Source organism: Semicossyphus pulcher, unplaced genomic scaffold (genome assembly GCF_022749685.1).
Source record: "Semicossyphus pulcher isolate SPU_LCO1_2020_fin unplaced genomic scaffold, fSemPul1.0.p SCAF_11, whole genome shotgun sequence".
NCBI lineage: Eukaryota > Metazoa > Chordata > Actinopteri > Labriformes > Labridae > Semicossyphus > Semicossyphus pulcher.
The window spans coordinates 11607584-11633356 of NW_027211615.1; the positions used below are offsets into that span (position 1 = coordinate 11607584).

The 25773-nt window shown below is 42.8% G+C and overlaps 1 protein-coding gene across 4 annotated transcripts in view; it reads left to right on the plus strand.

The window, feature by feature from the left end:
• Window positions 1-25773, plus strand: part of utrn (utrophin) — a 221842-nt gene that overhangs the window by 147319 nt on the left and 48750 nt on the right. For all 4 annotated transcript variants that reach the window (XM_069657396.1, XM_069657394.1, XM_069657392.1 and 1 more), the window contains 5 exons: window positions 8602-8680; window positions 10805-10865; window positions 18778-18839; window positions 19950-20024; window positions 23655-23856. In XM_069657396.1, the coding sequence (XP_069513497.1) occupies window positions 8602-8680; window positions 10805-10865; window positions 18778-18839; window positions 19950-20024; window positions 23655-23856 (479 nt within the window). The remainder of the gene's footprint in view (window positions 1-8601; window positions 8681-10804; window positions 10866-18777; window positions 18840-19949; window positions 20025-23654; window positions 23857-25773) is intronic.

Sequence of the window (25773 nt, forward strand, 5' to 3'; positions counted from 1 at the left end):
CTTTCTCTTGGGTTCTCTGCAGCATTTTGTCCAAATAAACGCTGCCTTCAATACATCATCCTCTTTCTTCCTGTTCCCTCACTCTCCTCCTACCTACCTGCGTGTTTTCATCTCTTCTTCTTCACTCTCTCCCTCTTTGTGTGTACGCTGCTTTCACTTTGTGTCAGCCAAACACACAAGGGACTGAGAGTTGTCCCTCTACCTGTGTACCCGTTTTATTTGAACGCAGCTCTTGTTCCTCTCGCTCTAACACTTTGTCACCGCACATCAATGGACACTATTTCTCGCAGAACAACAGGCACATTCTTGGCTCGGTGCGCGAGTGTGTCTCTGAGTGGAGCGTGTCTCAGCCCTACAGGGAAAGTCGTGGAGAAGTCTGTGTGCAGGAAATCAGAAGGAAGAGAGGTGATGTTGTGTTTGTATTTGAAGCTTGAATGAGCAGAAGAGAACGAGCGAGCGTCAGTTCTTTTAGACGTATCTTCCTATTAAGCAAGGTCATAGGGCTGCACGATTAATCGTATTTAAATCGCAATCTCGATACATTCTACTACGTAATCTCCTTTCAAAATGACGACGATTCTGCCTGAAAACAAGCGCTCCCCTTTCTCCATCATTAAATGACAACGCAGCGTTACACCACGTGATGCAGAGCGGCAGTAACTGGCAAAAAGGAAAACAAACCAATGTGAGAGCGAGTGGGAGAAACGGGCTAATGCCAGTGTGAGAAAAGTTGTGAGTGAGTAAACCTTACATTGACTAACTGTCCTTACTAAGGACAGATAAAACAACAAAATAAATCCAAAAGAAAACCCAGCTGATGGTAGTGAGAACCAGATGAGGAATCTGACCAACCAATGAGATGCTTCTTTCTTGGTTAAGTCGTGTTTGGAGTATTTTATTGGTCCCGATTCCCGTCCTGGCAGAGGCGAGCCAGGGCTCCATTGTTTACACATCAGGGATCAGCTGATGGAACTCTGACACAGGGGCGTGGCTGGAGAGAGACCTGAAATCCTTGAGGAGCTAAGGAGGAAATACCAGGGCTGGTGACTTGGTGACTTGGACTCGAGTTGACCTCGTCACTGTTTTGATGACTTTTGACTTAACAAAAAGAAAATGACTTGAGACTCGACTTGAACTTGAGGCATTATGACCTTGATGATTTGAGTGTGTTCATGAGTTTTAATGTTAGCTGTTAAATATAAAAGCTAAAATTCAGTGTTGTCAAGTTTCTGTCAAACTATTGAGTATGTACGCAGCACAAACTGGGAATCGTGACTTGACGACTCAAAAAGCTCCCGGGATGTGATTGTCATGATTGGATGACTTTTACTGAATGTCAATAATTATAATACAGATACAATTCATTGTCATACTTTTTGAACAGGTTATATAAATTGGCCAAATATATTATTATTAGACGGGCTGCTAACACCTTGTCTTTTCTCTTTATAAAGACCGGACACTGCAGGTAAGAGTGCTGGATCTTGGGTGGAAAAAAGTGACTTGACCAGGGACTTGACTTGATTTGACCTGCCTTAACTAAGGACTCGACTTGACTTGACCTGCCTTAACTAAGGACTTGACTTGATTTGACCTGCCTTAACTAAGGACTCGACTTGACTTGACTTGCCTTTCCTAAGGACTCGACTTGACTTGACCTGCCTTAACTAAGGACTCGACTTGATTTGACCTGCCTTAACTAAGGACTCGACTTGACTTGACTTGCCTTTCCTAAGGACTCGACTTGACTTGACCTGCCTTAACTAAGGACTCGACTTGACTTGACCTGCCTTAGCTAAGGACTCGACTTGACTTGACTTGCCTTTCCTAAGGACTCGACTTGACTTGACCTGCCTTAACTAAGGACTCGACTTGATTTGACCTGCCTTAACTAAGGACTCGACTTGACTTGACCTGCCTTAACTAAGGACTCGACTTGACTTGACCTGCTTTAACTAAGGACTCGACTTGACTTGACTTGCCTTAACTAAGGACTCGACTCGACTTGACTTGACCTGCTTTAACTAAGGACTCGACTCGACTTGACTTGACCTGCCTTAACTAAGGACTCGACTTGATTTGACCTGCCTTAACTAAGGACTCGACTTGACTTGACCTGCCTTAACTATGGACACGACTTGATTTGACCTGTCTTAACTAAGGACTCGACTTGACTTGACCTGCTTTAACTAAGGACTCGACTTGACTTGACCTGCTTAAACTAAGGACTCGACTTGACTTGACCTGCTTTAACTAAGGACTCGACTTGATTTGACCTGCCTTAACTAAGGACTCGACTTGACTTGACCTGCTTTAACTAAGGACTCGACTTGACTTGACCTGCCTTAACTAAGGACTCGACTTGACTTGACCTGCTTTAACTATGGACTCGACTTGACTTGACTTGCCTTAACTAAGGACTCGACTTGACTTGACCTGCTTTAACTAAGGACTCGACTTGACTTGACCTGCTTTAACTAAGGACTCAACTTGACTTGACCTGCTTTAACTAAGGACTCGACTTGACTTGACCTGCCTTAACTAAGGACTCGACTTGACTTGACTTGCCTTAACTAAGGACTCGACTTGACTTGCCTTAACTAAGGACTCGACTTGACTTGACCTGCCTTAACTAAGGGCTCGACTTGACTTGACCTGCCTTAACTAAGGACTCGACTTGACTTGACTTGCCTTAACTAAGGACTCGACTTGACTTGACCTGCCTTAACTATGGACACGACTTGACTTGACCTGCTTTAACTAAGGACTCGACTTGACTTGACCTGCTTTAACTAAGGACTCGACTTGATTTGACCTGCCTTAACTAAGGACTCGACTTGACTTGCCTTAACTAAGGGCTCGACTTGACTTGACTTGCCTTAACTAAGGACTCGACTTGACTTGACTTGCCTTAACTAAGGACTCGACTTGACTTGCCTTAACTAAGGACTCGACTTGACTTGACCTGCCTTAACTAAGGGCTCGACTTGACTTGACCTGCCTTAACTAAGGACTCGACTTGACTTGACTTGCCTTAACTAAGGACTCGACTTGACTTGACCTGCCTTAACTATGGACACGACTTGACTTGACCTGCTTTAACTAAGGACTCGACTTGACTTGACCTGCTTTAACTAAGGACTCGACTTGATTTGACCTGCCTTAACTAAGGACTCGACTTGACTTGACCTGCTTTAACTAAGGACTCGACTTGACTTGACCTGCCTTAACTAAGGACTCGACTTGACTTGACCTGCTTTAACTATGGACTCGACTTGACTTGACTTGCCTTAACTAAGGACTCGACTTGACTTGACCTGCTTTAACTAAGGACTCGACTTGACTTGACCTGCTTTAACTAAGGACTCGACTTGACTTGACCTGCTTTAACTAAGGACTCGACTTGACTTGACCTGCTTTAACTAAGGGCTCGACTTGACTTGACCTGCCTTAACTAAGGACTCGACTTGACTTGACTTGCCTTAACTAAGGACTCGACTTGACTTGCCTTAACTAAGGACTCGACTTGACTTGACCTGCCTTAACTAAGGGCTCGACTTGACTTGACCTGCCTTAACTAAGGACTCGACTTGACTTGACTTGCCTTAACTAAGGACTCGACTTGACTTGACCTGCCTTAACTAAGGACTCGACTTGACTTGACCTGCTTTAACTAAGGACTCGACTTGACTTGACTTGCCTTAACTAAGGACTCGACTTGACTTGACCTGCTTTAACTAAGGACTCGACTTGACTTGACTTGCCTTAACTAAGGACTCGACTTGACTTGCCTTAACTAAGGACTCGACTTGACTTGACCTGCCTTAACTAAGGGCTCGACTTGACTTGACCTGCCTTAACTAAGGACTCGACTTGACTTGACTTGCCTTAACTAAGGACTCGACTTGACTTGACCTGCCTTAACTAAGGACTCGACTTGACTTGACCTGCTTTAACTAAGGACTCGACTTGACTTGACTTGCCTTAACTAAGGACTCGACTTGACTTGACCTGCCTTAACTAAGGGCTCGACTTGACTTGACTTGCTTTAACTAAGGACTCGACTTGACTTGACCTGCTTTAACTATGGACTCGACTTGACTTGACTTGCCTTAACTAAGGACTCGACTTGACTTGACCTGCTTTAACTAAGGACTCGACTTGACTTGACCTGCTTTAACTAAGGACTCGACTTGACTTGACCTGCTTTAACTAAGGACTCGACTTGACTTGACCTGCCTTAACTAAGGACTCGACTTGACTTGACTTGCCTTAACTAAGGACTCGACTTGACTTGCCTTAACTAAGGACTCGACTTGACTTGACCTGCCTTAACTAAGGACTCGACTTGACTTGACCTGCCTTAACTAAGGACTCGACTTGACTTGACCTGCCTTAACTATGGACTCGACTTGACTTGACCTGCCTTAACTATGGACTCGACTTGACTTGACTTGCCTTAACTATGGACTCGACTTGACTTGACTTGCCTTAACTATGGACTCGACTTGACTTGACCTGCCTTAACTATGGACTCGACTTGACTTGACTTGCCTTAACTATGGACTCGACTTGACTTGACTTGCCTTAACTATGGACTCGACTTGACTTGACTTGCCTTAACTATGGACTCGACTTGACTTGACTTGCCCAAGAAAAAATGACTCGAGACTTGCTTGAGACTTGAGCAAAGATGACTTGGTCACAACACTGCTGGTTGATAAGATGGCCGAACATCGCTCACTAGGAGCGAGAGTGTGTTTCATGACTTCTAATATGACGTGCAATAACACTTTTACAATATCAGGTTATATTATGTTCATTATCCTGTGCAATATCTCCCTTGATAGCAGAGGCTTTATTTATACTTATAGAGTGCATTATTATGTACAATACCACCATTTATTTATTACTATATGCAAATGATTCACCTTTCACTGTCCTGTGCAATATAACTTTTTTAAATTACCATGCACTATTACATATTTATCTCTTAATGTCTCAATTTATCTTGTGCAATAAAAGGTTTTTATTGCTCCTTATTTTCACTGCAAATACGACTGTCAGTGTAACTGCTGCCATTACTTTTTACTGAGCTTTAATTTGTAAATAACTTATTGTACTGTTGTTATTATATTAGGCACTGTCCCTCTGTATTTAACCTCTATACACTGTATGTATTATGTCACTTATTTTTGAGTTGTTTTGTATTTCTTGTTTTTGTGCTGTAACTTTGGAGCAACCTGACTCGAGAATTTCCTTTGGGAGTGATAAAGTTCTATTTCATTCTAATGTTCATGACCTGTTGGCACTTAAAACAGGAGCATTCCCGTTCTGTTGTCAAAAATTGATGTATCAGACACCTTCAGATTTCTTGTTTAAACATTTATATTGAGAAAGAAAAGTCGTGAGCTCAATACTAAGCAAGAAAACTGTGATTCTCATTTGATCCAGAATCGTGCAGCCCCACAAGGTCAAGTATTTCTTCACTTTTAAGCTACCTTTTTATCCATGTGATTCAAATGTATCCCATCTTTTATATCCACACGTGCAGCTAGAGACAGGTGATGTCAAAGTATTTCTCTCCTTGACTCTTTGAGCCTTTGAGATCCAGCCTGCAGGGCCTCGTTGTAGGACTGAATACAGGTCAGACCCCCCCCAGCTGCGATGGAATCAACTCAAAGGACACAGAAAACGTGTGATTCCAAAGACAGGGTCAGGGAAACTTCATGCAAAGTTGTTCTTGTGGCTGCAGATAAATGAGGAGGAAATGGGGGCAAGAAAAGGAGTTATAAGTCGAGAAAAAAAGAAATATTGGAAGCCGCAGTCATCCCTTTTTAAGTGTGACACTGCCTCAGAGTGAAACTGGGAAGCTGGGCTAATTTGTTGCCGTGTGATATTCCCCATGTGTTGTACAGACAGCCACTAATAGTCTTCCTGCCTGGAGAATGACCATAACTCAAATAGTCAGTCTGTGGAGGGCAAAGTTTCATTGAACTGCGCTCTTTGTCTCATTGTTGTCCGCTTGCTTTATTTCCCTCAGTCTGCAGGAAGGCGACAGCCTCACTAATAAACCAGGTCTGACTGTGTGGTTTGATGATTCGGTCTTCCTAAGCAGACGGCGCCCATCTTCCTCACAATAGGGCGGTGACCATAATAGCCATTAGTGGCCAAAAAGAAACAGAGCTATTGGCCTTTCTGTGCCCGATTCCAGGATCCCTGTGTGGACAGCTGTGACTTGGCTGCTCTAACACCTGATGTGTGTTTGTGTGTGTGTGAGTCTCAATATCACTGACTGCCAATACTGTCTGGCAAGCCAGCCGGATGGAGCAAAGCAACCCCACAGCCGAGTTGGGCACAGGTGCACAGCCTGAGAGGTCAATAAACAGCTTTCACAGAGGAGCGGGGGGAATGTGTGTGTTATTGATAAGTCAAAGCTGAAAGTAGCTTCACTAGCAGCTCAGAAGGTTTTATACGGACGATATGTCTTTTATTTTGAAAGACAGTTTTGTAATAATGAAGGTAATATAAAGCTTAAGAGGAAAAAGACAGCTGTGGTATTTTTGCATAGAATGGATTTGAAAATTAAAGGCAATGTTGTGTAAAGCTCTTTCATGAGCTACCTGATCCTGCCTGAAGCTACAGTCTATTTAATGTAGACTCTATACAGTGAATCTATAATAACAAATCCAACCGTCAATGTCTTCTTGTGATTATTTGTCCATGTTGAAAAAGGTTAGCCGTTCACTTCGCCACTTGCTGGTGCCTTTAACTTTCCACCAATTACAGGCTCTGTTACAAATGTGAGTCAAAGAGTGTTTGTACAGTGAGATAGTAATGACCCCGTCTCTTATCAGTGGTTTTAAACAAGCAAGAAATAACAAGTAGAACAGTGTAAATGTAATAAATAACATGTAGATTCTGCTTTGGGCATTGAAATAGGCAGGTGCAGTGTTGTACAGAAACAAAAGCCTCAAACATTGTAACTTGCGTCTCAGCTTTTTCAAAAATCTGTTGTGAAATCAGACATTTTAGGCCGTAACAATCACAGAAACAGCCAGCGAAATCCTGGAGGGACTGATACTTTCTCCAAGGTGAGGTGAGGTGAATCCCAGTTGGTTTTTGCTGCTGTATTTTCCACTGTGGCAGATTTGAGTTCTCACTTGTAATGGAAGACAAAAACACCTCCACCTAGCATCGTCAATATCACATTTTCATTTGCATTTCAGTGTGAAGATTATAACATCATGTATGTTTTTATTGTGTTAGGTTACTGTAATTAATGTTGCAGGACTGTTTTTATAACATCAGTGCAATTTTATATTTGCAATTTGCATCAGTGTGATTAAGAACACTGATTTCTGAAGCATTTTAGGATTTTAGATTGAGCAAAATTAGTTTCTACGTATATTGCAAAAATATACTGATACTTTACTGACTTAGTTGCGAAGTTTGCGTTCCCGCAAATTCAAACACATTCGCTGGTTTAGCTCAGTTGGTAGAGCAGGTGCCACATTTACAGAGGCTACAGTCCACGTCGCACTGATCGACTCCCAGTCTGCTGATCGTTTGGTGCATGTCATCCCCCACTCTCTACTCCCCACATTGTCTCTCTCCAACTGTCCTATCAATAAAGGCTAAAAAAATAATCGTAAAAAAAACTACGCAAATTCAACCAATTGCCACAACTTTCCTTCACCCTTGCAATTTAGGCCAATTGACGCAAATTTCCCCACAAGTGTGAAGCCATTCATGTCACCAAACTCACTTCTTTGATATTCAAAATATTGATCCCCTGAGGTCTGCAATGTTGTGAGAACATTAGAGGGGATCTTTTACCGTCTTACTTACTTGTTACTGGTGTTTGTCATCGCTTATTTCAAATAGTCATTGTACAATGAGCTGGTAATCCCCCTGTCTCTTATCCATTGTTTCATACTGCAGCAGAAATAACTAGAACAGCATACATGTAATAAATAATGTGTAGTTAATCATTTGCACATATGGATAGCACTGAACCTCAACAGGAAGTGATGTCAGATGACAAACAGCTCGCTCAGCCAATTAATGGCTTTATTGGAGTGTCTTGCCCAGTCAGTCACAGTGGATGTGTCATGTGTTCCACAAAAATATGGCAACTTTCATTGAGACACTTCACATCACAGACAATGCGTGTAAGATCCTGGAGGGACTGACTATATTCCACAATGTACTGTTTATAAACTGTGTTTTGCACATTGCAGACGGTTGTGTTTACAAGTCTCAGCTGGATTAGTTCAAACTGATTTTAAACTGTGCTTTATAACTCCTGTAACAAGCTATATAGTGATAAATGACCTGGCATATACACATGAACTATATGTTCATTCAGGATATAATAGAGAAATTATTTAGACCTGGAAAAGAAAAAGTTTCTCGAGCTTGAGGTTTTACAGCAAATCCACTTCTGACTTAATTGCACTGAAATTGAATTCATTCCAACCATGACGCCACCTCCAGCCTCTGAACAGTTCTGTTTCACTGAGTCCAACTTGCAGGCCCAGAGCTGAGCTGACTGTCCTCTCTCCTGTCTGTCTGTCCGTGTGTCTGTTTATCATGCAGGTGGCGGTGGAGGACAGACTGAAGCTGCTCCAGGAAGCCCACAGAGACTTCGGCCCCTCCTCCCAGCATTTCCTCTCCAGTGAGTACAGAGACGATTAACCCCTCGTAGGAAAGTGGAACATTTTAGAGGGGACTGAAGTTACACAATTTCACATCCTCTTAATCTTTTCATGTGCGATCGTCTAATCTTCAGACAGCGGCTTGCATCGCTCGGTGAATATGTGGGTGAACATGCAGACAGGGCTTGCAGACGAGGCACTTTACTCTTGAATAATGCAGGGCTTAATTACAGCTCTCCCTCCTCTTCTTCCTCCCTCTTTAGACTGGTCATTAGCAGAGAGAGAGGAGCAGACAACACTGTGGAGAAGAGATGAATGCATGACTGTGAACATTAAACAAAGCAACTGCTCTCTCTCTCTCTCTCTATCGTCATTTTCTATAATCATAAGGCCATTAGCGTTCCCTCTGCGACACCTGATTTGAAAAAAAAGTGCAGTGTCACCAACACACATGAACTGTCTCTTCTTTCATCTTCCCGGCACTGTGACACTATTTCCTCCATCTCATATTCGCTCTCATTACACTACTAGCTTAATATTCCCCCAGGGATCAATAAAGTAGCACGTCCTTATCTCGCCCTATCCGTCTCATACATCTCCCCAATCTCGCTTAATCTCTTTCTCTTGCTGTCTTTTCATCTCTCTATTTGAGCGTAAAGCTGTGTCAAGGAGGCGGGAAAGTGGGAGGGCGATAAATCAAGCAACATTTCTGCTCTGTGTTGCACTTGAGAGCTTCTAAAGCCTCATATTCGGACAGTTTTAACACTATCGGCTTGTTTTTTTAAACACTTCCTGGGTGTCAGTAGCAGAGGTGGAAGGAACGAATTACAAATACTCACGTTACTGTCAGTAATTTTACTTTTAATTAAAGTTGTAATCCAAGATCTCAGTTTCGTTCTCTTTGGTGACACCTATGGCGATAAACGGTAATTGCAGGAGCACACTTCCCAGATATCCAGACATTGTTGCATGTGTGACGTCCACGATTGGCTCTGGTTGTAACTCTTGATTTTCCTTGCTGACAGTCGCTTTCCTTTTTAGAAAGTAGTTTGCCTTCATCTGACGTCGAATTTGTAATAGATAGTGACTTAACAGACATTTATTTACATGAAAATCTTCAAGATTATTACATTAAGTATGTTTTAAATGAAGTAAAGTAATTCACTACATTTGTACATCCAACCATTACTGAGTAAAATATTTATCTAAGGATATTACGAGCTAGAAAGAAAAACTGACTTGGACCAGACACCAATCAAATGCATCGCATCAAAAACAGGCCAATCACATCAAAGTGTCAAAATAGCATTGCTGAAGTTTTTTGTTTAACCAGAAACGGTCATTAGATTGCTCTCTTCAAAGCCACCAGACTCCATTAACAAAACAGTCATTTTACCTCGCAGAACACATGGCATGCTGGTCTACCTTTGCCTTGTCACGCGTCGTAACACACGTTAGTTCGGAACCGAACTGACCCTTTAAAACACCACACAATAACACAAACAAACCAACCGATCGAGGCAGCAGTAGACCACCAGCAACTCCCGTGTTCTGTGAGGTAAAATTACTGTTTTTGTCAATGGAGTCTGGTGGCTATGAAGAGAGCTATAACTGCTGCTTCTGGTTAAACAAATTAACTTTTACTTTGGGTACTTTTTAAGCTACTTTTTACTTTACTTTACTTTAACTTTAACTTGAGTACAATTTCAGTCACGTAACAGTACTTCTACTTTAGTACACAATTTCCGTGCTCTTTACACCTCTGCTCAGTCAATATTGTCGTCTTTTGCATCCTCAAATATTAACATAAACACCTTTTTCCAAAAGCTTTATTCATTAATTCCTCCGTTGTTGCCTTATTGTCTCCCTCCCCCCTCTTTCCGCCATAAAAACAAAACCCATTTACTTCTTCCTCCTCAATTTCATGCACAGTAAGAGTCTTCCTCACGTAGCCGGACTATTTTTTTATTAGGGAAGTGTCAGATGTGAGGATTATTTCAAGTCAAGCTTCGAACACTAAATGGATTACTGTGCTGCATGGTAATATTGTGCAATGTTTATTAAGATGGTGTTTCGATTTTGGCTGCTTGACTCCGTATCTCCTTTTTCTTTATCTCCGTCTCTCTCTCTCTTTTTGTCTGCAGCTTCTGTGCAGCTCCCCTGGCAGCGTGCGGTTTCTCAGAATAAGGTTCCATATTACATCAAGTAAGTGGCGAAAAATTGCTCCGATATCCATCTTTGGGTCTGTATAAACTGTATGCATTTGTGTGTATGTGTGTGTTGTTCACTCGCAGGAGTCCAAAGCAGAGCAGTCAGGATGTAGTGTTCTTTTAATGCTCTTTCATTTATCCCCATCTTCTTTATTAACTGTTTGTTTAGTGTGTAGGAAACATGCTGTGTGAGTTGTGAGCACAAGAGTTATTTTCCTGTCTCGGTCCGCTTTATTTAACTCGTCTTTAAAGGCCTCTAAAGGGCAAACTAACACAGTAGTGATTAAAAGAAAGCAGCACTTAGAGGAAAGTATGAAAAATGGACAAACAGGATTTTGTGGAGCAAAGTTAAACTTTCTTTGTAGTCTTTCCACAAATGATCATCTTTCGTCGCCTTACTTTCAGTTTGTCTTCATCAACAGATTCATAACTACAGACCTCTAACCCACATTCATTCTGCTGTAGACTCTCATGTTTGCAAACCTTTCTGTAAAGATGATTTCTTCTTGAATATAGGGCTGCAACTAACAGTTGTTTTCATTATAGATTAATCTGCAGTTTATTTTTTCTGTTAAACAATGAGTTCATTGGTCTATAAATCATCAAAAATTGTAAGGAAAAAGGGCGCCTCATATACGGAGGCTACAGAACTGATCGCAGGCTTGACACCCGGTCTGCTGATCACTTGGTGCATGTCATACCCCGCTCTCTACTCCCCATATCTCCTGTCTCTTAAAGCAGTGCTGTAAATAAAGGCAAAAGCCAATTAAAAAACTTCTATTCTTCACCTGTCGTTACATCAAAGATATTTTCTTCAAACAGCATTGTCAGAAATCAGTGACTGTATATATAGATGGATGATGCATCTCCATCTGCTGTCATCGTACGAAATTGATGCCAAATTAGCCCCTGTGACGGGCGCTGCCATCTTGCGTTGTTGATGTCATTTTGAGCCAGAGTCTGTGCAGTAGAGATCAGCGGGTGGAGCCGCCGTAGCCACTTCCGCTAACCAGAACACACACTTAGCTCAGTTTAACAGCAGAACAGCTTCTTGTGTTGGTCTGAAGCAGACGTTCACAGATATGTAAACTTCATTAACTGTAGTGATTGTTTTAGTCACGTCTCCTCTCACCGTTCCTCCTCTACTCTGCTAATCAGAACAGAGCTGCTTGTCAACAGAGCTGTCAATCATCCTTTTGACAGCATCAAATAACTAATTAAAACTAAACTTGTCAGAAAAATGAACACTTGGACGTAAATCAGCATGATAAGAACTAACTATAATGACAGAAACCATGTTTGAGAAACATTTATGTGACGTGTATTTTGATTTTATAGTTTGACCCATGTCCCATCTGTTAACATGGAGGAGGCAGGCTTTATGACCTATACTGCTGCCAGTCAGCAGGGGGCGCTAGAGATGTCTTGGCTTGAATTTTAGGGAGCTGTCATGTCGTCCATCTTTGTATACAGTCTATGTCAGAAACCCAAAGATACAGGGCGCTGGTTTAGCTCAGTGGGTAGAGGAGGCTCCCAATATACAGAGGCTACAGCCCTTGATGCAGCGGCCACGGGCACGACTCCCGCCCTCGGCCCTTTGCTGCATGCCACCCCCCACTCTCTTCTCCCAATGTCTGTCTTAGCTGTCCTATAAATATCAGCAAAAATGCCAATTAAACATTTGCCATTAACTGACTAATCGATTAATCGACCAACTGTTTCAAATGTAATAGACTGCCTATGCCTTTTGAGTCATTTACGGGCAATGAAGGTTGATGCAGTCAGACAGACAGGATTGCTGTGTAGAGTTTAAAGCTATATCCTCCAGAAAGTAGACCCCAATTTGAGCAGTGTGCTGCAGATGAAGGTGAATTTATGTTTTTGATTTAGCATTTAAAAAATGTTCACAGCTGGCTGTGAAATACTCCATTATCTAAAATCTGAAGGGATTTTAATGCTAAAGGCTGTTTAACCTTTTTGCATTAAGCTCTGACCTCCATTGGCCTTGCACATACATCACCCAGTAGCGCTCAGGTAGCTATTGTTCCATGTTTAGTCTGCGCACGTACATCATTTATTTTACTGCAAATTAGAAACCTCTTTCTATCGATGTGCTCCTGTGTGCGTATTAAAATTCAAGCTGTTTCACCTGCACATTTCTCATTCAGTCCAACAGTAGCACCTCCGTCTGAATAGATAATACCTGGCAGAATCCCAGGACACGGTTCTAATCGCCACTATCACAACTTTAATTTGATGTCTTGCTCGCCGCTTCTGTCTCGTTTTTTTGCCAAATACGGCCAAACTGCAGCTTCCCTGTCTTTCAATTGTTTGTGGATGTGTGCTGCTGGGAAAGAAGGCAGCGTCTCTGCTGCAGCTCGGAGAGTTTGAGGAACCTCATTATCCAGAAATCATGTACGTCAGCAAACTGCTGACTAAGCAAAAAGCTGGGTTCACTCTGTTTGGAAAAACTTTAGGTAGCAGTTAAAGCTGTTTAAGCTCTGCTGTCTTTGTTTCTCCTCTTCTCTGGGGACACTGTTAGAGCCTAACCTGTGATTTAGGAGGATAAAATTGGTGTATTTTTTAGGGCTGCTCCCTTAAATCGCTTTGTGCCATGAGTGGAAATGCCGCTGTCTGAGTTAAATCTAACAGCCATTTTCATAAAGTCCCCCTTGAATCATTGTCCATAGAACAACCGACAATAACAGCTTCGGCTACAAAGTTTTACACGTCTGCTCTTAAACGTTTTGACACAATGCGAAAGCAGCTTTTTTCAATTTGATTCAGTTTATGAAATCATATTAAAGTTAATTTAGGAGGAGTAGAAGATAAAAGTTTTTCAGGCACACACAACGAGATGGAGTAATATGGGATTTAGACAAAGCGAGACGGAGAGGGAGACACCTGCGCTCAGTCTGGCCCAGCAGCTTGGCGCTAAAGGGGGATCGGGGGAGATGAAAGCCTGACACAGCGAACGATTGGGAGGACAGGCTCAGAACTTGAGAGTCAACAACAACAGCAGCCTGTGATCACAGATGTGCCGAGCCCAGGAACCTGCACCCGCCCCCACTCGCACAAACCGAACACACGAGCGTCTAGACACGCAAATAAGAGATCCTCGCGCTGGCAGGGAAACCGCTCACACACACACCCAAAGATGCATATGAACTGGAACCGAACACGCACACTCGGTCCCGTTGTGAGCACACGCCATATGTTCTGTTGATGCCTCTAGCATGGTTGGACCAGTTTGTCCTCCTCCATGGCAGCATTCATGTTAACCCTTTCAGGGACAGGAAACAACCCTTCTCTAACTTTAACATCTTTTATTTTGAAAAGCTGCTGTACACTGCTTTCTCCTTTGCACACATTTCTCCATGCAGGCTGCTGCACACTCACTCCCTCAATTTGCAGCTTGAAAACTGAACTCTAAATCCATCTCCAGGACTAATCACAGGTCGCTTTCAGTGCCCTGACATCCTCGGGACACCCACATCAGCCTCTGACACATTCATTTCCCCCCCCCAGAACCCCTCCTCGTCCTCGCCCCCATCTCCTCTCGCACGCTTCCCCTTTTCTCGGAGCAGACAAAAGGCCCCTGATTAAAACTGCGCCTTGTCCGCCCCCCTGGAGTGAGGAGTTCAAGCAACATATTGGGGGAAATCAAATGGCTTCACGCGATGCTCGGTGCCTGCTGTCTCATGCTGGCAACCTCGCATGCCGTCCCATTTCACCCATTCTGGCACTTCTAGGGGGGGGCTTACACGCCTTTAGGCTCTGTGAGAGGAAATGTAGCAAGACTGCATCTCAGCAGAGATTAGAGAAAGTCTCCTCTGAATGTGGTTGTCCAGAAACATTTGGTGGAATTGGAAACAAACAGCCTTTATTTACATCTTTATGCATTCTCTTCTCAGGGTGTCTTTGTTATGTCGGCACAATGTACTTGAACAAAGTTTAAAGGTTAAAAGAAGAATCAAAAGTTGTCTTAACTGCCTTTTTTCTAAAGCAGAATACTTTAGGAGAGAAAGGGTTATTTCTCTAAGAGCAAGAGGAGGATGAGAGGTTAGAGCCCGTGAAAGACAGAAGATGTCAGGCGGTGAATGCAGGCACTTATCACCTGTCAGAGACGCTCCTCCAGAAGTCTGGCAGGCTGCTGTCACAGGAAAAAAAAGTGTCTGAAATAGTACTCAGATATTTAACTCATTCTGTTGCTTTGGTTATCCAGATACGCAGGCGATCATTCATCTGCACGCTCATGACTATTCAGGACGCTCGCTCCGTGTGTGACAGCAACACACTCCCGGCAGCAAACAGAAAATGTCGTGCAAAAATGTAGCAAACTTTGATCGGAAACCTCCAACCTTTTTCTTTCTGTAGAAAACACAGAAAGACTTTCATAGTTAAAGTTTGGAAGTTGTAGTTATGGTTAATTATGAAGCAGCAGAGAAGACGTGAGTAATTAGCAAAACCACTTTAACCTTCTGTTGGTGCTGTTAATGTCAACGCTTCAAGGAAAACGCCAGAAGAAGTAGCAATTATTTCTAAGCTAAATTGTTATGCTGGTGATCTATTAGTCTAGTCCGTGTGTTGGATGGTTTCAGCAGCTTATTTTTCTTGCAGGCTATGACAGAAATCTCTTAAAGGGGGGGGTATTATGCTAATTTCAAGCTTCATATTTCACTCTGTGATACCTGTGGAGTAGCTTAGCATAATTTTAAAAAGTTACAAAACTTTAAAGTAAAAAAACACAACATTATTTTTCTCACTCTGGTGCTCTGTGCAGGCCTTCATACAGCCACTGCCTGAAACGACTCAGTCAGCTCTGTCACTTTAAGAAACCCCGCCCCTACAAAAGCTCACTTTCTTCTGATTGGCCACTTTATGACATCACAAAGTGCAGCGTGTAGAAAAAAACAGTGTGAAACCTGGCGTTCACAGCAGCTTGCAGACTGAGCTGAGAAACCTGGGGATTACTCCAACATACTTTTACCGACAGATTTGAAACTTGTTTAGTCTGGACATCCAACATTGTAACATTATATATATGTCTTAAAATGTGAAACAGCATAAAACCCCCTCTTTAGAAACCCTTGTAGAAAGTTATTTCTCCCTCCTCACAGTATCCTGGCGCCTGTATACATGTCTTCCTTCCTTCTACCTGCCTGCCAACGTTCCCCCTTCTGTGACCTCATTTGATTTGTTGATGCTTACTTCGAGATGCCATTTAATGATGTCACATGAGAACAAAGCGGCTTCATCCAAAAAAGACACATGAAATCACTGCATCAAAAAAGGTGGAAACAGGATGTGAGTGTGGCTTTAACCTAGGAGTCACCATCTAACGCTGACAGTGGTGGACCAAGCTCACGACTTCATTACTTGAGTCAAACTATAGATACTCCTGGTCAAATACAAATACTCAAATACAAGTGAGTTGCTCAGTCAAATTATGATTTGAGTTAAAGTACTGGAGTACTTGCTTTTAAAAGTACTTCAGTATTCAAACTACTTAATAATAAATAATAATAAACAACCAAAAATACCTGTCAGCCGTAGCCATCATTACCACCACTAAATTAACTGCCTGATTTGAGTGACGTTTGCTCTACATTCAACCATGGAGATGCGCGAGGTACAGGTACGGCAACACCACTTAGACAAATGGCACGCAGAACTACACAAACACAGTTTATTGTCTTTCGGATTTTAGAAAAGACAATTCATCAGCTGACTTCAGAGCAAAAGTAGCGAGTAACGAGAACATTCATAGAAATGTAGTGTAGTCAAAAGTACCATATTTGTCTTTCAAATGTAGTCGAGTAAAAGTCGTACGTTTCTCCCCCAAATAATACTCAGGTAAAGTCCAGATACTTAAGTAAATTACTGTCCACCCCTTAACTCGCAAGACTAATTAAATAAGTGTTTTAACACCTATCACTTGGGTGAGGAGGCTTTATATGGTGCATTTACACCTAAGGTGTGTGGTCCTTTTGAGAGGAACATGCTCCTTTTGCTTCTTTGGTTCTGTTTGTTTGGGCTGTCGATCAAACTTTGTTGTGGACCAACAACAGCCCGACCTGTTAGGGTTGAAAAAGTGCATCTCAGTCCACTTCCAGGCTATTTCTGGTGCAGTTTGTTTGTGTTGCTAAAGCCAAACAGACCATTAGTGATATCTATTTTTTGGTAAAAGGCCAGTGTGAACACTAGCCACAATAAGAGTGTGTAACCAACCTGAGATTCTGAGGATGTGCTGCTGCACGTAACCCCAAACGCACCAGAAAATCTCAGTTATTTGTCCCCTGCTCTTCAATATTCTCCTCTCGCCTGTGAAGGCTTCCCGCTGTGTTATTTTAACTGTAGCAGCTTTGTGGTAAATGTGTCAGCCGTTTGCATTTCCTCCCTCCCACAGGACAACAAAAAGATTGCTCAGACATTACAAAGGGAATGTGTTGACGGGGAAGCGTTGAGGACAGTTGAACCTGACAACTCAGTCGTTCTTATTACGGCATTCATGAGCTGTGGATATAAACACAAGCGTCCTAATGTCTTTGCTGATGGAAATGCTGCCGTCCTTATGTCTTGTGTACATAAATACTGAGTTTATTGTGTGTCCCATCATTAAACGTTGTACCCTTCCACACTTCACTGACAATAGCTATTAGAATATTGTGGCATGAAAAGCGAGTGTTCTTCCTGCAGGTTGTGTGCAAATCCCCTGACGTGCATTGATTCAAACCTTTTGTCAATTCAGACGATGTCTTTGTAGTCCTTCAAAATAAAACACGGCCATGTCCTTAGCCGGGCGAGGTCCAGGCATTAGCTTGGCCTCTGTAGGTGCAAAAGGGGTCACCGCCGGTCTGCACGCACGTTGAATAGTGATGCACACCTCCCCGCCGCCACCATCAGTTCACTGTCAGTTTTCGACTTCACTTCCTGCTGCCTGTCAGAGCCGTCCCACAAACCACGGGGGAGACTCTGCATCCAAAAACACTTTTATTTCAAAAAGCCGTCTCCTAGAAACCTTCTCAAACATTCCGCGCAGATCTGAGAGCGGCTCTCTGACAGCCAGGTGCCTTCTGAAAACACACACACACACAGAGACACACAGTCATATCAGGGCCGGCAGATGCATCAAATAGATGCACTGATTTACAGCCGCTGCCTGAGAGAAGTCGACTACTTTGCTGTTCTGTGTGTGAAGGTAGGACGTTTGATCAGTTTTTCCGTGCAGGTCTTACTTTATTTATTTTCTGCAGTGTTGGTTTTCCAGTGGATTTTGTTTGTGTTGTTTTGTGTGTGTTTGTGAGGCTCCTGTGTGAAGCAGAAACACACACAGGGAGTTGGGGCTTAGTCTCCCTGTATTGTAGTCCCATGGGATGTGTCTGTTTGTGTCTGTGTGGGCCTTTTGTTGCTGTTTCCTTCATTCATTTTGTGTCCATTAGGGCCAGTGTTAGCATTAAAGCTATCAGTATACATGAGGATAATGGTGATGGAAGCTTGTGTGCAATTTCCAAGTGTCTGTTTACTTGTTTTTTGGCTGACAGCCAGTGGTATTGGACCTCCATTGATGCGACTCTCTGTCTATAAGGCTCTGGATGCTTTGTTCAGGGAGTAGGCGTGGCTGCTTGTCCGCTGCTCGTCCGCTGTCCTCGCCTACGTCCGCAGCGCGCATCTGCTTTCAAACACGTTGTCATCGGCCTCATTAGGACAGTTCTTGTAACACATACTAGGTTTTGACATAGTCGTGTTGTGTGAATGTTTCCTCGTTCTTCCTAAGTGTTTGTTACAATGTGAACGTGTGTATCTGAATGCCAGTGACTCCTGTTCTGTTTGTGTCTCAGCTCATGTCGCTTACTCTTTTGTGTTTCTCAGTCTAATGGCTCTTCCTTTGTTGTTGTGTTTTTCAGTCACCAGACGCAGACGACGTGCTGGGACCATCCAAAGATGACAGAGCTCTACCAGTCACTAGGTAAGAACACAACAAGCACACAGCGTCTGGTCTGTAAATTATCTTGTTAAAGGGTCAATAAATAAAACAAATACAAAAGTTTTTTCTTAGTCGCCCCTGTTGATTTAAAACCATGCAGATAGCTTTGGTTTTATTTACCCCTATTTAAAGATTATGAACATAATCTCTCTGAAATCTCAGTCTCCACCTCAGAGCTGAGATCCATTTGTGGTCCTCTAAGTATCCAATAATGTCATTTTGAGAAATTCAACTCCAATATATGTGTCCAGAAAGAAAGGTCCTGTCACTCTTACCAACTGATTTACAACAACTAAGAAGTCCCAACGGAAAGTTGGTCCGTTATCCTGAATAACGGGGCTGCTGAATCTGAAAGGAGACGTTGCTGTTGAATTTTTAAACGTAATCTGACGCTGCTGTGAACGCCCAGACACAAATCTTCTCTCTGACTTTATGTTTGGTTTGAGGCAAACACAGCGGGGACATATTTCACGAGCTTTAGAGGCAAATAAACTCGTAACTCCACCGTCTGTGTGTTAAAGGCACAGGGGCCTTTAAAAAAACACCATTTGTGTGGTGTGTTTGAGTCCCGTTTGTAAAATGATTGTCACCTGCAAATCTTTAGTACATTTGAACTTGTAACATGTGTGTTTTCTGGTGAGGGATCGACAAACTCTTGCAGACTCATCCCTCCCTTGCTTGTTAGTTTACTCTGAACTTGATGAATACTGCGCCCTGATCTCTTCGCTCCCTCTCCTGCTCCCTGTTAATATCCATATACATGTCTGTGTCCCTGTGGGGGCGAGGGAGGGGGCAGCAGTGTGGCTGTTTTTTAATGAGCAGATGGATAAGTAATAAGCTGTGAAACTTTGGGAGCTTTTTCTGTCGGCCGGCGGCTCAACAAATAGCAGCTGCCCCCACTGAGACAGAACTCACTAACCTAATTACACAGTCCACATTAGCCCACCCCGCCCCTCGGTCCTCTCCGTAGACAATCACTGAGAAAAAGTCAGCTTTCACTGAAGACGCGGGTCGTGCTTATGTTGCACAGCAGGAAGATTCCTGTTGCTCTTGTGTCTCTGATTCTTCTTTCATCTCTATCTGTGCTTGTAGCGGACTTGAACAACGTGAGATTCTCAGCGTACCGAACAGCCATGAAGATCCGCAGACTACAGAAAGCACTGTGCTGTAAGTTTGACACACACACACACACTCATACACAACTTTATACCTACAGTCGTTGGTCTTTTGAAGTTTGGGTGCAGCGAGAGGACGGATTTGAAGCTTTGCCAGAACAGCGCAGAAGCCGGGGATATTTTGGCTTTTAAATCAACCTCGCACACACTCTATATACCTGTGTGTGTGTGTGTGTGTGTGTGTGATTTAGTCACATCTGGTGCTTGTGTTAAGCCTGTTGAGCAGAGCCTCATTTGGTGTGCGCAGGTGGGGTTATTTTTCACTCCTTTCACACGTTTTCTCTTCGTCCATAATGGACGCTTTTGATAAAGCCGGCTATTATCTGCAGTCTCTGGTGGCTATCACTCCCATCTACACACACACTGCAGGTGCATGCAGACTTTCAACCAGCATGGCAGCAGATACTCAGGCTCAGCACAGTGTAATAGCAACTGTGACAAATGCAGACTATTATCCAGCTGTTGACATTATTACAGCGACACACACTGCGAGCGCTCGCTGCTCGTTTATATATCCTGCTGTGTGCATGTGTGAAACAAACACCTGCTGTAGGTGTGTGCGCCTGAATTATCGTGGGTATCAAAGTATTTGTTGGTTTTTAATGATTCAGGCGTTTTAGTTCGCTATCTCGTACCGCCTCTCTGATTGCATGCGTGCATTTGCGACGGGAATGAATCAGCCTGAGCGATTCCGACTGGAGGCCAGGCAATTCAATTTCATCCATTAGATTAGAGAAGTCACAGCCAGAACACACACACATACAAACACACACACACACACGCAGCAGAAGGATCAGTAGTTATTAGTTATTAGCCTGGATTCATGTGGAATATGTGCTCGGGGACCTGTGTGCGCGCATGTGAGTGTTGTGTGTGTTTGAGAATGAAGCACACACAAACACTCATGACAAGGATACTACAAAACAGCTAATTGGGTTAAGTCTGCGCCAGGGGGGGCTGGAGAAACACAAATGAGCATCCGGCTAATGTGACACAGCCTCTCAGCTTGGTTTCTGCCTGTGAAGTGAGAAGGCGAGCGAGAGGGAAAGTTTTGTTTTCGGACAGCCATGGCCGCCCCGTTGTGCCCGCTCCACGTGGATACACCACAGTAATTAGTGCTGTGTGGGGATCAGGGGGTAACATGAGGCAAAGAGCGAGCTACAGGGCAAATGAGGAGACCTGTGAGCAGAAGATGTGAGAGGTCGAAGAGTTTACATGGTTTGCTGAAAAGTGCGAGAGGGTCAGAGGCATGCACACAGAAAGAAATCTAAAGCATCTAAAGCAATCCGATATAATCGGCACCCTGAGAACCACCTGTTGCTGATAACACACTGTGAAATTGTTCTACTGGCTCGCTGTGTGTTTGAACAGAGATGAGGTGAACTTGTCGACCTTTTTCATTGGACCTTGAATGCAGCACTAATTAAGAGTCTCATCAGCACCCAAGCTTGCCTTTAATAAGTCAGTAAATTAATATAATAACAAGGCATCGGCAATGCGTATTACGTGCTATTTCTACACATGATCTGAGCTAGGAGTGCAACCACTGCAAAAAAAAACTTCTTAAAGGAATAGTTCCACATTTTGGGAAAAACCTGATTTGCTTTTTATTCCCACAAGAACAAGTAAGATGTTTTTTTAGTGACCTTTAAGCTGGGCATACACTGTACGATTTTAGCCCGTTTTTGACTCGATTTTTGAGACGCACGACCTGGCAACGCTCGGCCCAGCAGGGGCCGACGGGCCGTTTTCACATGGTTTTCACCCGTACAGTGTGAGCTGTCTGGTCGTGTTCGATGATCGGACCGTACAGTGTGAGTACATAAATCGTGAGCTTTGGCCGTACATCGTAGACGATTACTTGTACAGTGTGTGTTGGTATTAACAACAAGATTTTCAAAAATCGTACAGTGTATGCCCGGCTTTAGAGGTGCTACTGTTTCCCCCTATTTTCAGTATGTGCTAAGCTAGGCTAACTTCAAGAGGGGGTATCACGCTGTTTCACATTTTAAGACATATACACTACCAGTCAAAGTTTGGACACACTTTCCCATTCACTTGTATGAGAAAACGTGTCCAAACTTTTGACTGGTGGTGTGTATAATGTTACAATGTTGGGTGAAGTTTCAAATCTGTAGGTAAAAGTATGTTGGAGTTATCCCCAGGCTTCTCAGCTCAGTCTGCAGGCTGCTGTGAACACCACGTTTCACACAGTTTTTTTCTACATGCTGCACTTTGTGATGTCACAAAATGCAGCTTCTGGAGAGCTGGCCATTCAGAAGAAAGTGAGCTTTTGTAGGGGCGGGGTTTCTTAAAGTGACAGAGCTGACTGAAATATGAAGCTTGATATTAGCAAATTAGCAAATTAGCATAACCTTCAGAAAACTGAGAAAAGGTTAGCATTAGAGTAGGTCGCATGAGCTGTGTCACAAATCCACACTACATGTTAGTTCTATACAATATGCGCTACTTACTACTTCCATTCGTCCATTAGCTAAACCAGCGATCCTCAGAGGGTCATAGGAAGGTGGAGCTGATGAATTTCAACCTTTTACTAAAAGATAATAATAATACGTGCGGTCTGATGTCGTCCTTTGGAAAGCTGCTGTTTATTAAACTTCTCAAATAGACTATTTTTCTAGCTGTATCTGCACAGCATTACATAACCAACTGTGCATTGCATTATGGGAGAATGATGTGTATCAGCGAGACATTCAAAAGCTCAGACACATTTCTGGTAGGAACACAAGATATTCAAAATCTGTATCAAACAGGAAAATGGGACACTGATTGTTTCAGACATGTCTGACATTGTTTCACTCTACTAGCAGATTTATTTATTCTTTTGCTTATCTAGAGTGAATAATTATCAGTAACACAAAATTACTTGTGAAGAGATTGAGAGTTTTGAGTGTTCAAACAGTATAAATTCAAAGTGTTTGAGCTGCTGGAAGTGTCTTGTTTAATCTGTTATAAAGTTTATTTTGGTGTGTGTGCTTGATCATGCAGCTAGATACTCCATTAGCATTTTTATGTGCCTTTCTTTTTTTAAGTTAGCTACAGCACAAAAGCTGATGGAAGTATATTCGAGGTTTTGATATAAATAACACTTTCCTTTTGTTTGAAGACGTAGTTAGGAAACCTGGACGGCTGTCAGTCTGCTGCTGTAACAGTTTCTCCTCGTTTGTCTTCTTCTGTTCGGTCTCTCTCTCTCATTAATATTTCAGCACAATGATCCGTCTGTTCTCTGTCTGCACTCCCGGCAGACTCTCACAGTTAGCTGTTTTTGAACTATTTTGGACAAAATATCAGTCAAGTCTACACGTTTGAAGTGCCTCTATGAATAGTCTGTGCCATTTTCAGCCCCTCGCCCTGCTCAGATTTCTTTTTGCACTTGTGAAAGCACAATGAGCCAGTCTGAAAGGTTACTAATGGTCCTGGCTGCCTCTTTTTTCCTTCTTGTCTCCTGTCATCCTTTATGTGATTTCTTTTTTTAAACTTTTTGCTTTGTCCCTCCTCACTGTACTTGTTAACCTTCCTCTGCTCTCCTCCATTCCTCACTTTCACTTCCCATACCTCCTTGTTTCTGTCTCACTGTGTCTCTTCTCCTCTCCATCCTCAGTGGACTTGTTAGACCTCAGCGTGGCCCAGAGCACCTTCGAGCAGCACAAGATGACCAACAACAATCAGCTGAAGACCGTTCCCGACGTCATCAACTGCCTGACGTCCATCTACGACGGCCTGGAGCAGGAGCACAAAGACCTGGTCAACGTGCCGCTCTGCGTCGACATGTGTCTCAACTGGCTGCTCAACGTTTACGACACGTACGTATGCTAACAGGATTATAACTCAAGTCCTTCCTTTTCTGAATTTATCACATTTATAATTTTTAAGGTTTATATTAATACAGTGTGTAAAATCTCTTTAGACACATTTGTATTGGTGTAGACTCTACAATATCAATCTGGATCCCATCGGCTATAGTCTGATGATGATACAGCCTTTGGGGACACCGGTGAACATGACGGGCGTGTCCGGTTTAGCCAGCAGTTAGTGATAAACGACTTCCAGTCAAGACTTCCTTTTCCACTGCACTTTTGCTAGTTACATGGCGCACAATCTGGGTGCAAACCGAGGCGCAAGGCGCAAAGAGGTTGGCTTAAGTCCCTGGATTATTCATAGCCATGTTTTCAGTATAACATGAATCAAACCAATCAGCGTGTCAGCTGTCATTCCCTTTAAGAACCAGGTGTGCCTGCAGGCGTATTGCTATTTACCGGGCGGATATTCAACTTATTTCTTTCCACTGTGTCCTTGAACACACAGATTGGGTTGATGTAAAAGCCAGTAAAGCAATCCCACTGCCCAACAGCAACGAAAATGAAAAGAGGCACGCTGTGTACATTTGTTAGCTGTTACCGCAAGAGCGACCGTTACCTGTCAAGAACGAACAGGGCAACCTCTGCATCGCTTTGCTCTTCAGCCCCTTACACTCCCACTCGTCCGATACCTCTTTTTATTTAGGGCTCTCTTTGTAGCTTTTTTCTCCTCCAAGGTCTTCCTTCTTTTTGCTTCTTTAGCAGTACGCGCTGCGGACATGAGTCAAGTAGAAGCCGGATGACGCTAGTTTGTACAGAGTGATTGGCTAGTTACGTGGAAAGCTAACTCTATGAAATTTTCTCGTCACAGATCAACATCATTTAAATTTAATATAGTTAGGGAAGTGCAATGATCAAAATGTGTTATATTTACCAAATTCTTATGAAGTAATGTTGCCTACTGTAGCTTTAAATCCCCCGGAGGAGAGCGTTTGAGGTGAGTCTCAGTTTCACTATTAACAGTAAGATAGCCAGAGGCTTCACTCTGGCTTACTTCAGCGGTATGAACCTGAAAAAGAAACCTTTTTTCTTGTGATTTAATTTTACAATTAACAGATCTTACCTTTGCAGAAATTTCAACATCATGATGCAGATTTGTAAAAAGTAAAAATGAAGCTTTGTCAGATCTGTCATCAAGTGGAGAAGAAAACTACTTTTAACTACTTTTTTTTAAATGCTCGTTTGTTGAATGCAGGTCAGATCGATCATTTCTGATGCATTCGAGGAAGTTGGGAAATCTAAACACTGAGCGGCTTTTGAATCACAGCGTCAAGGGAATTTATTTCAAGTTTAATTTTAGATCTAAAACGGATTGTTGCTGAACTTGCAGCAGATGTTTATAGAGATTAATAAGAAGCTAAATCATCGTCAAATGACTGATGGCTGATGGGAGCTGGGATGTAATTACGGAGGATTACGTTCCGCCTGTTTTTCCTGCTTACGCCGCAGCCTGCTGATACGTGATTGGTCAATATAACTCGTACGACAAGCGTACTACAACAGAAACCAGAACACTAAAATCCACGTCCCTGCCTACAGATTCTACATTTCTATGTAGCATCTGTGAATAGAGATAAGTACAATATTGAATCTCCTGTGCTTTTCTTCTGCATATTCAGGCTTATTTCATATGCACAGGCAAGGCCTCGGTTTGCATACAAATGGCTCTTCCACTCTGCGTTTGTTTGACACCAGACATGCACACGCACTTGTTCAAATACAGCATAGACTGTATAATAACATGTGTGTTCACATGCTGTAAATCAATATGCTAACATGCCTCATTAGTGTTTGTGGATCGGCACAAAAGCATTACAAATCTGAGCAGCTCTCTCATACAGTCTTGGAGATTCTTCTGTAATG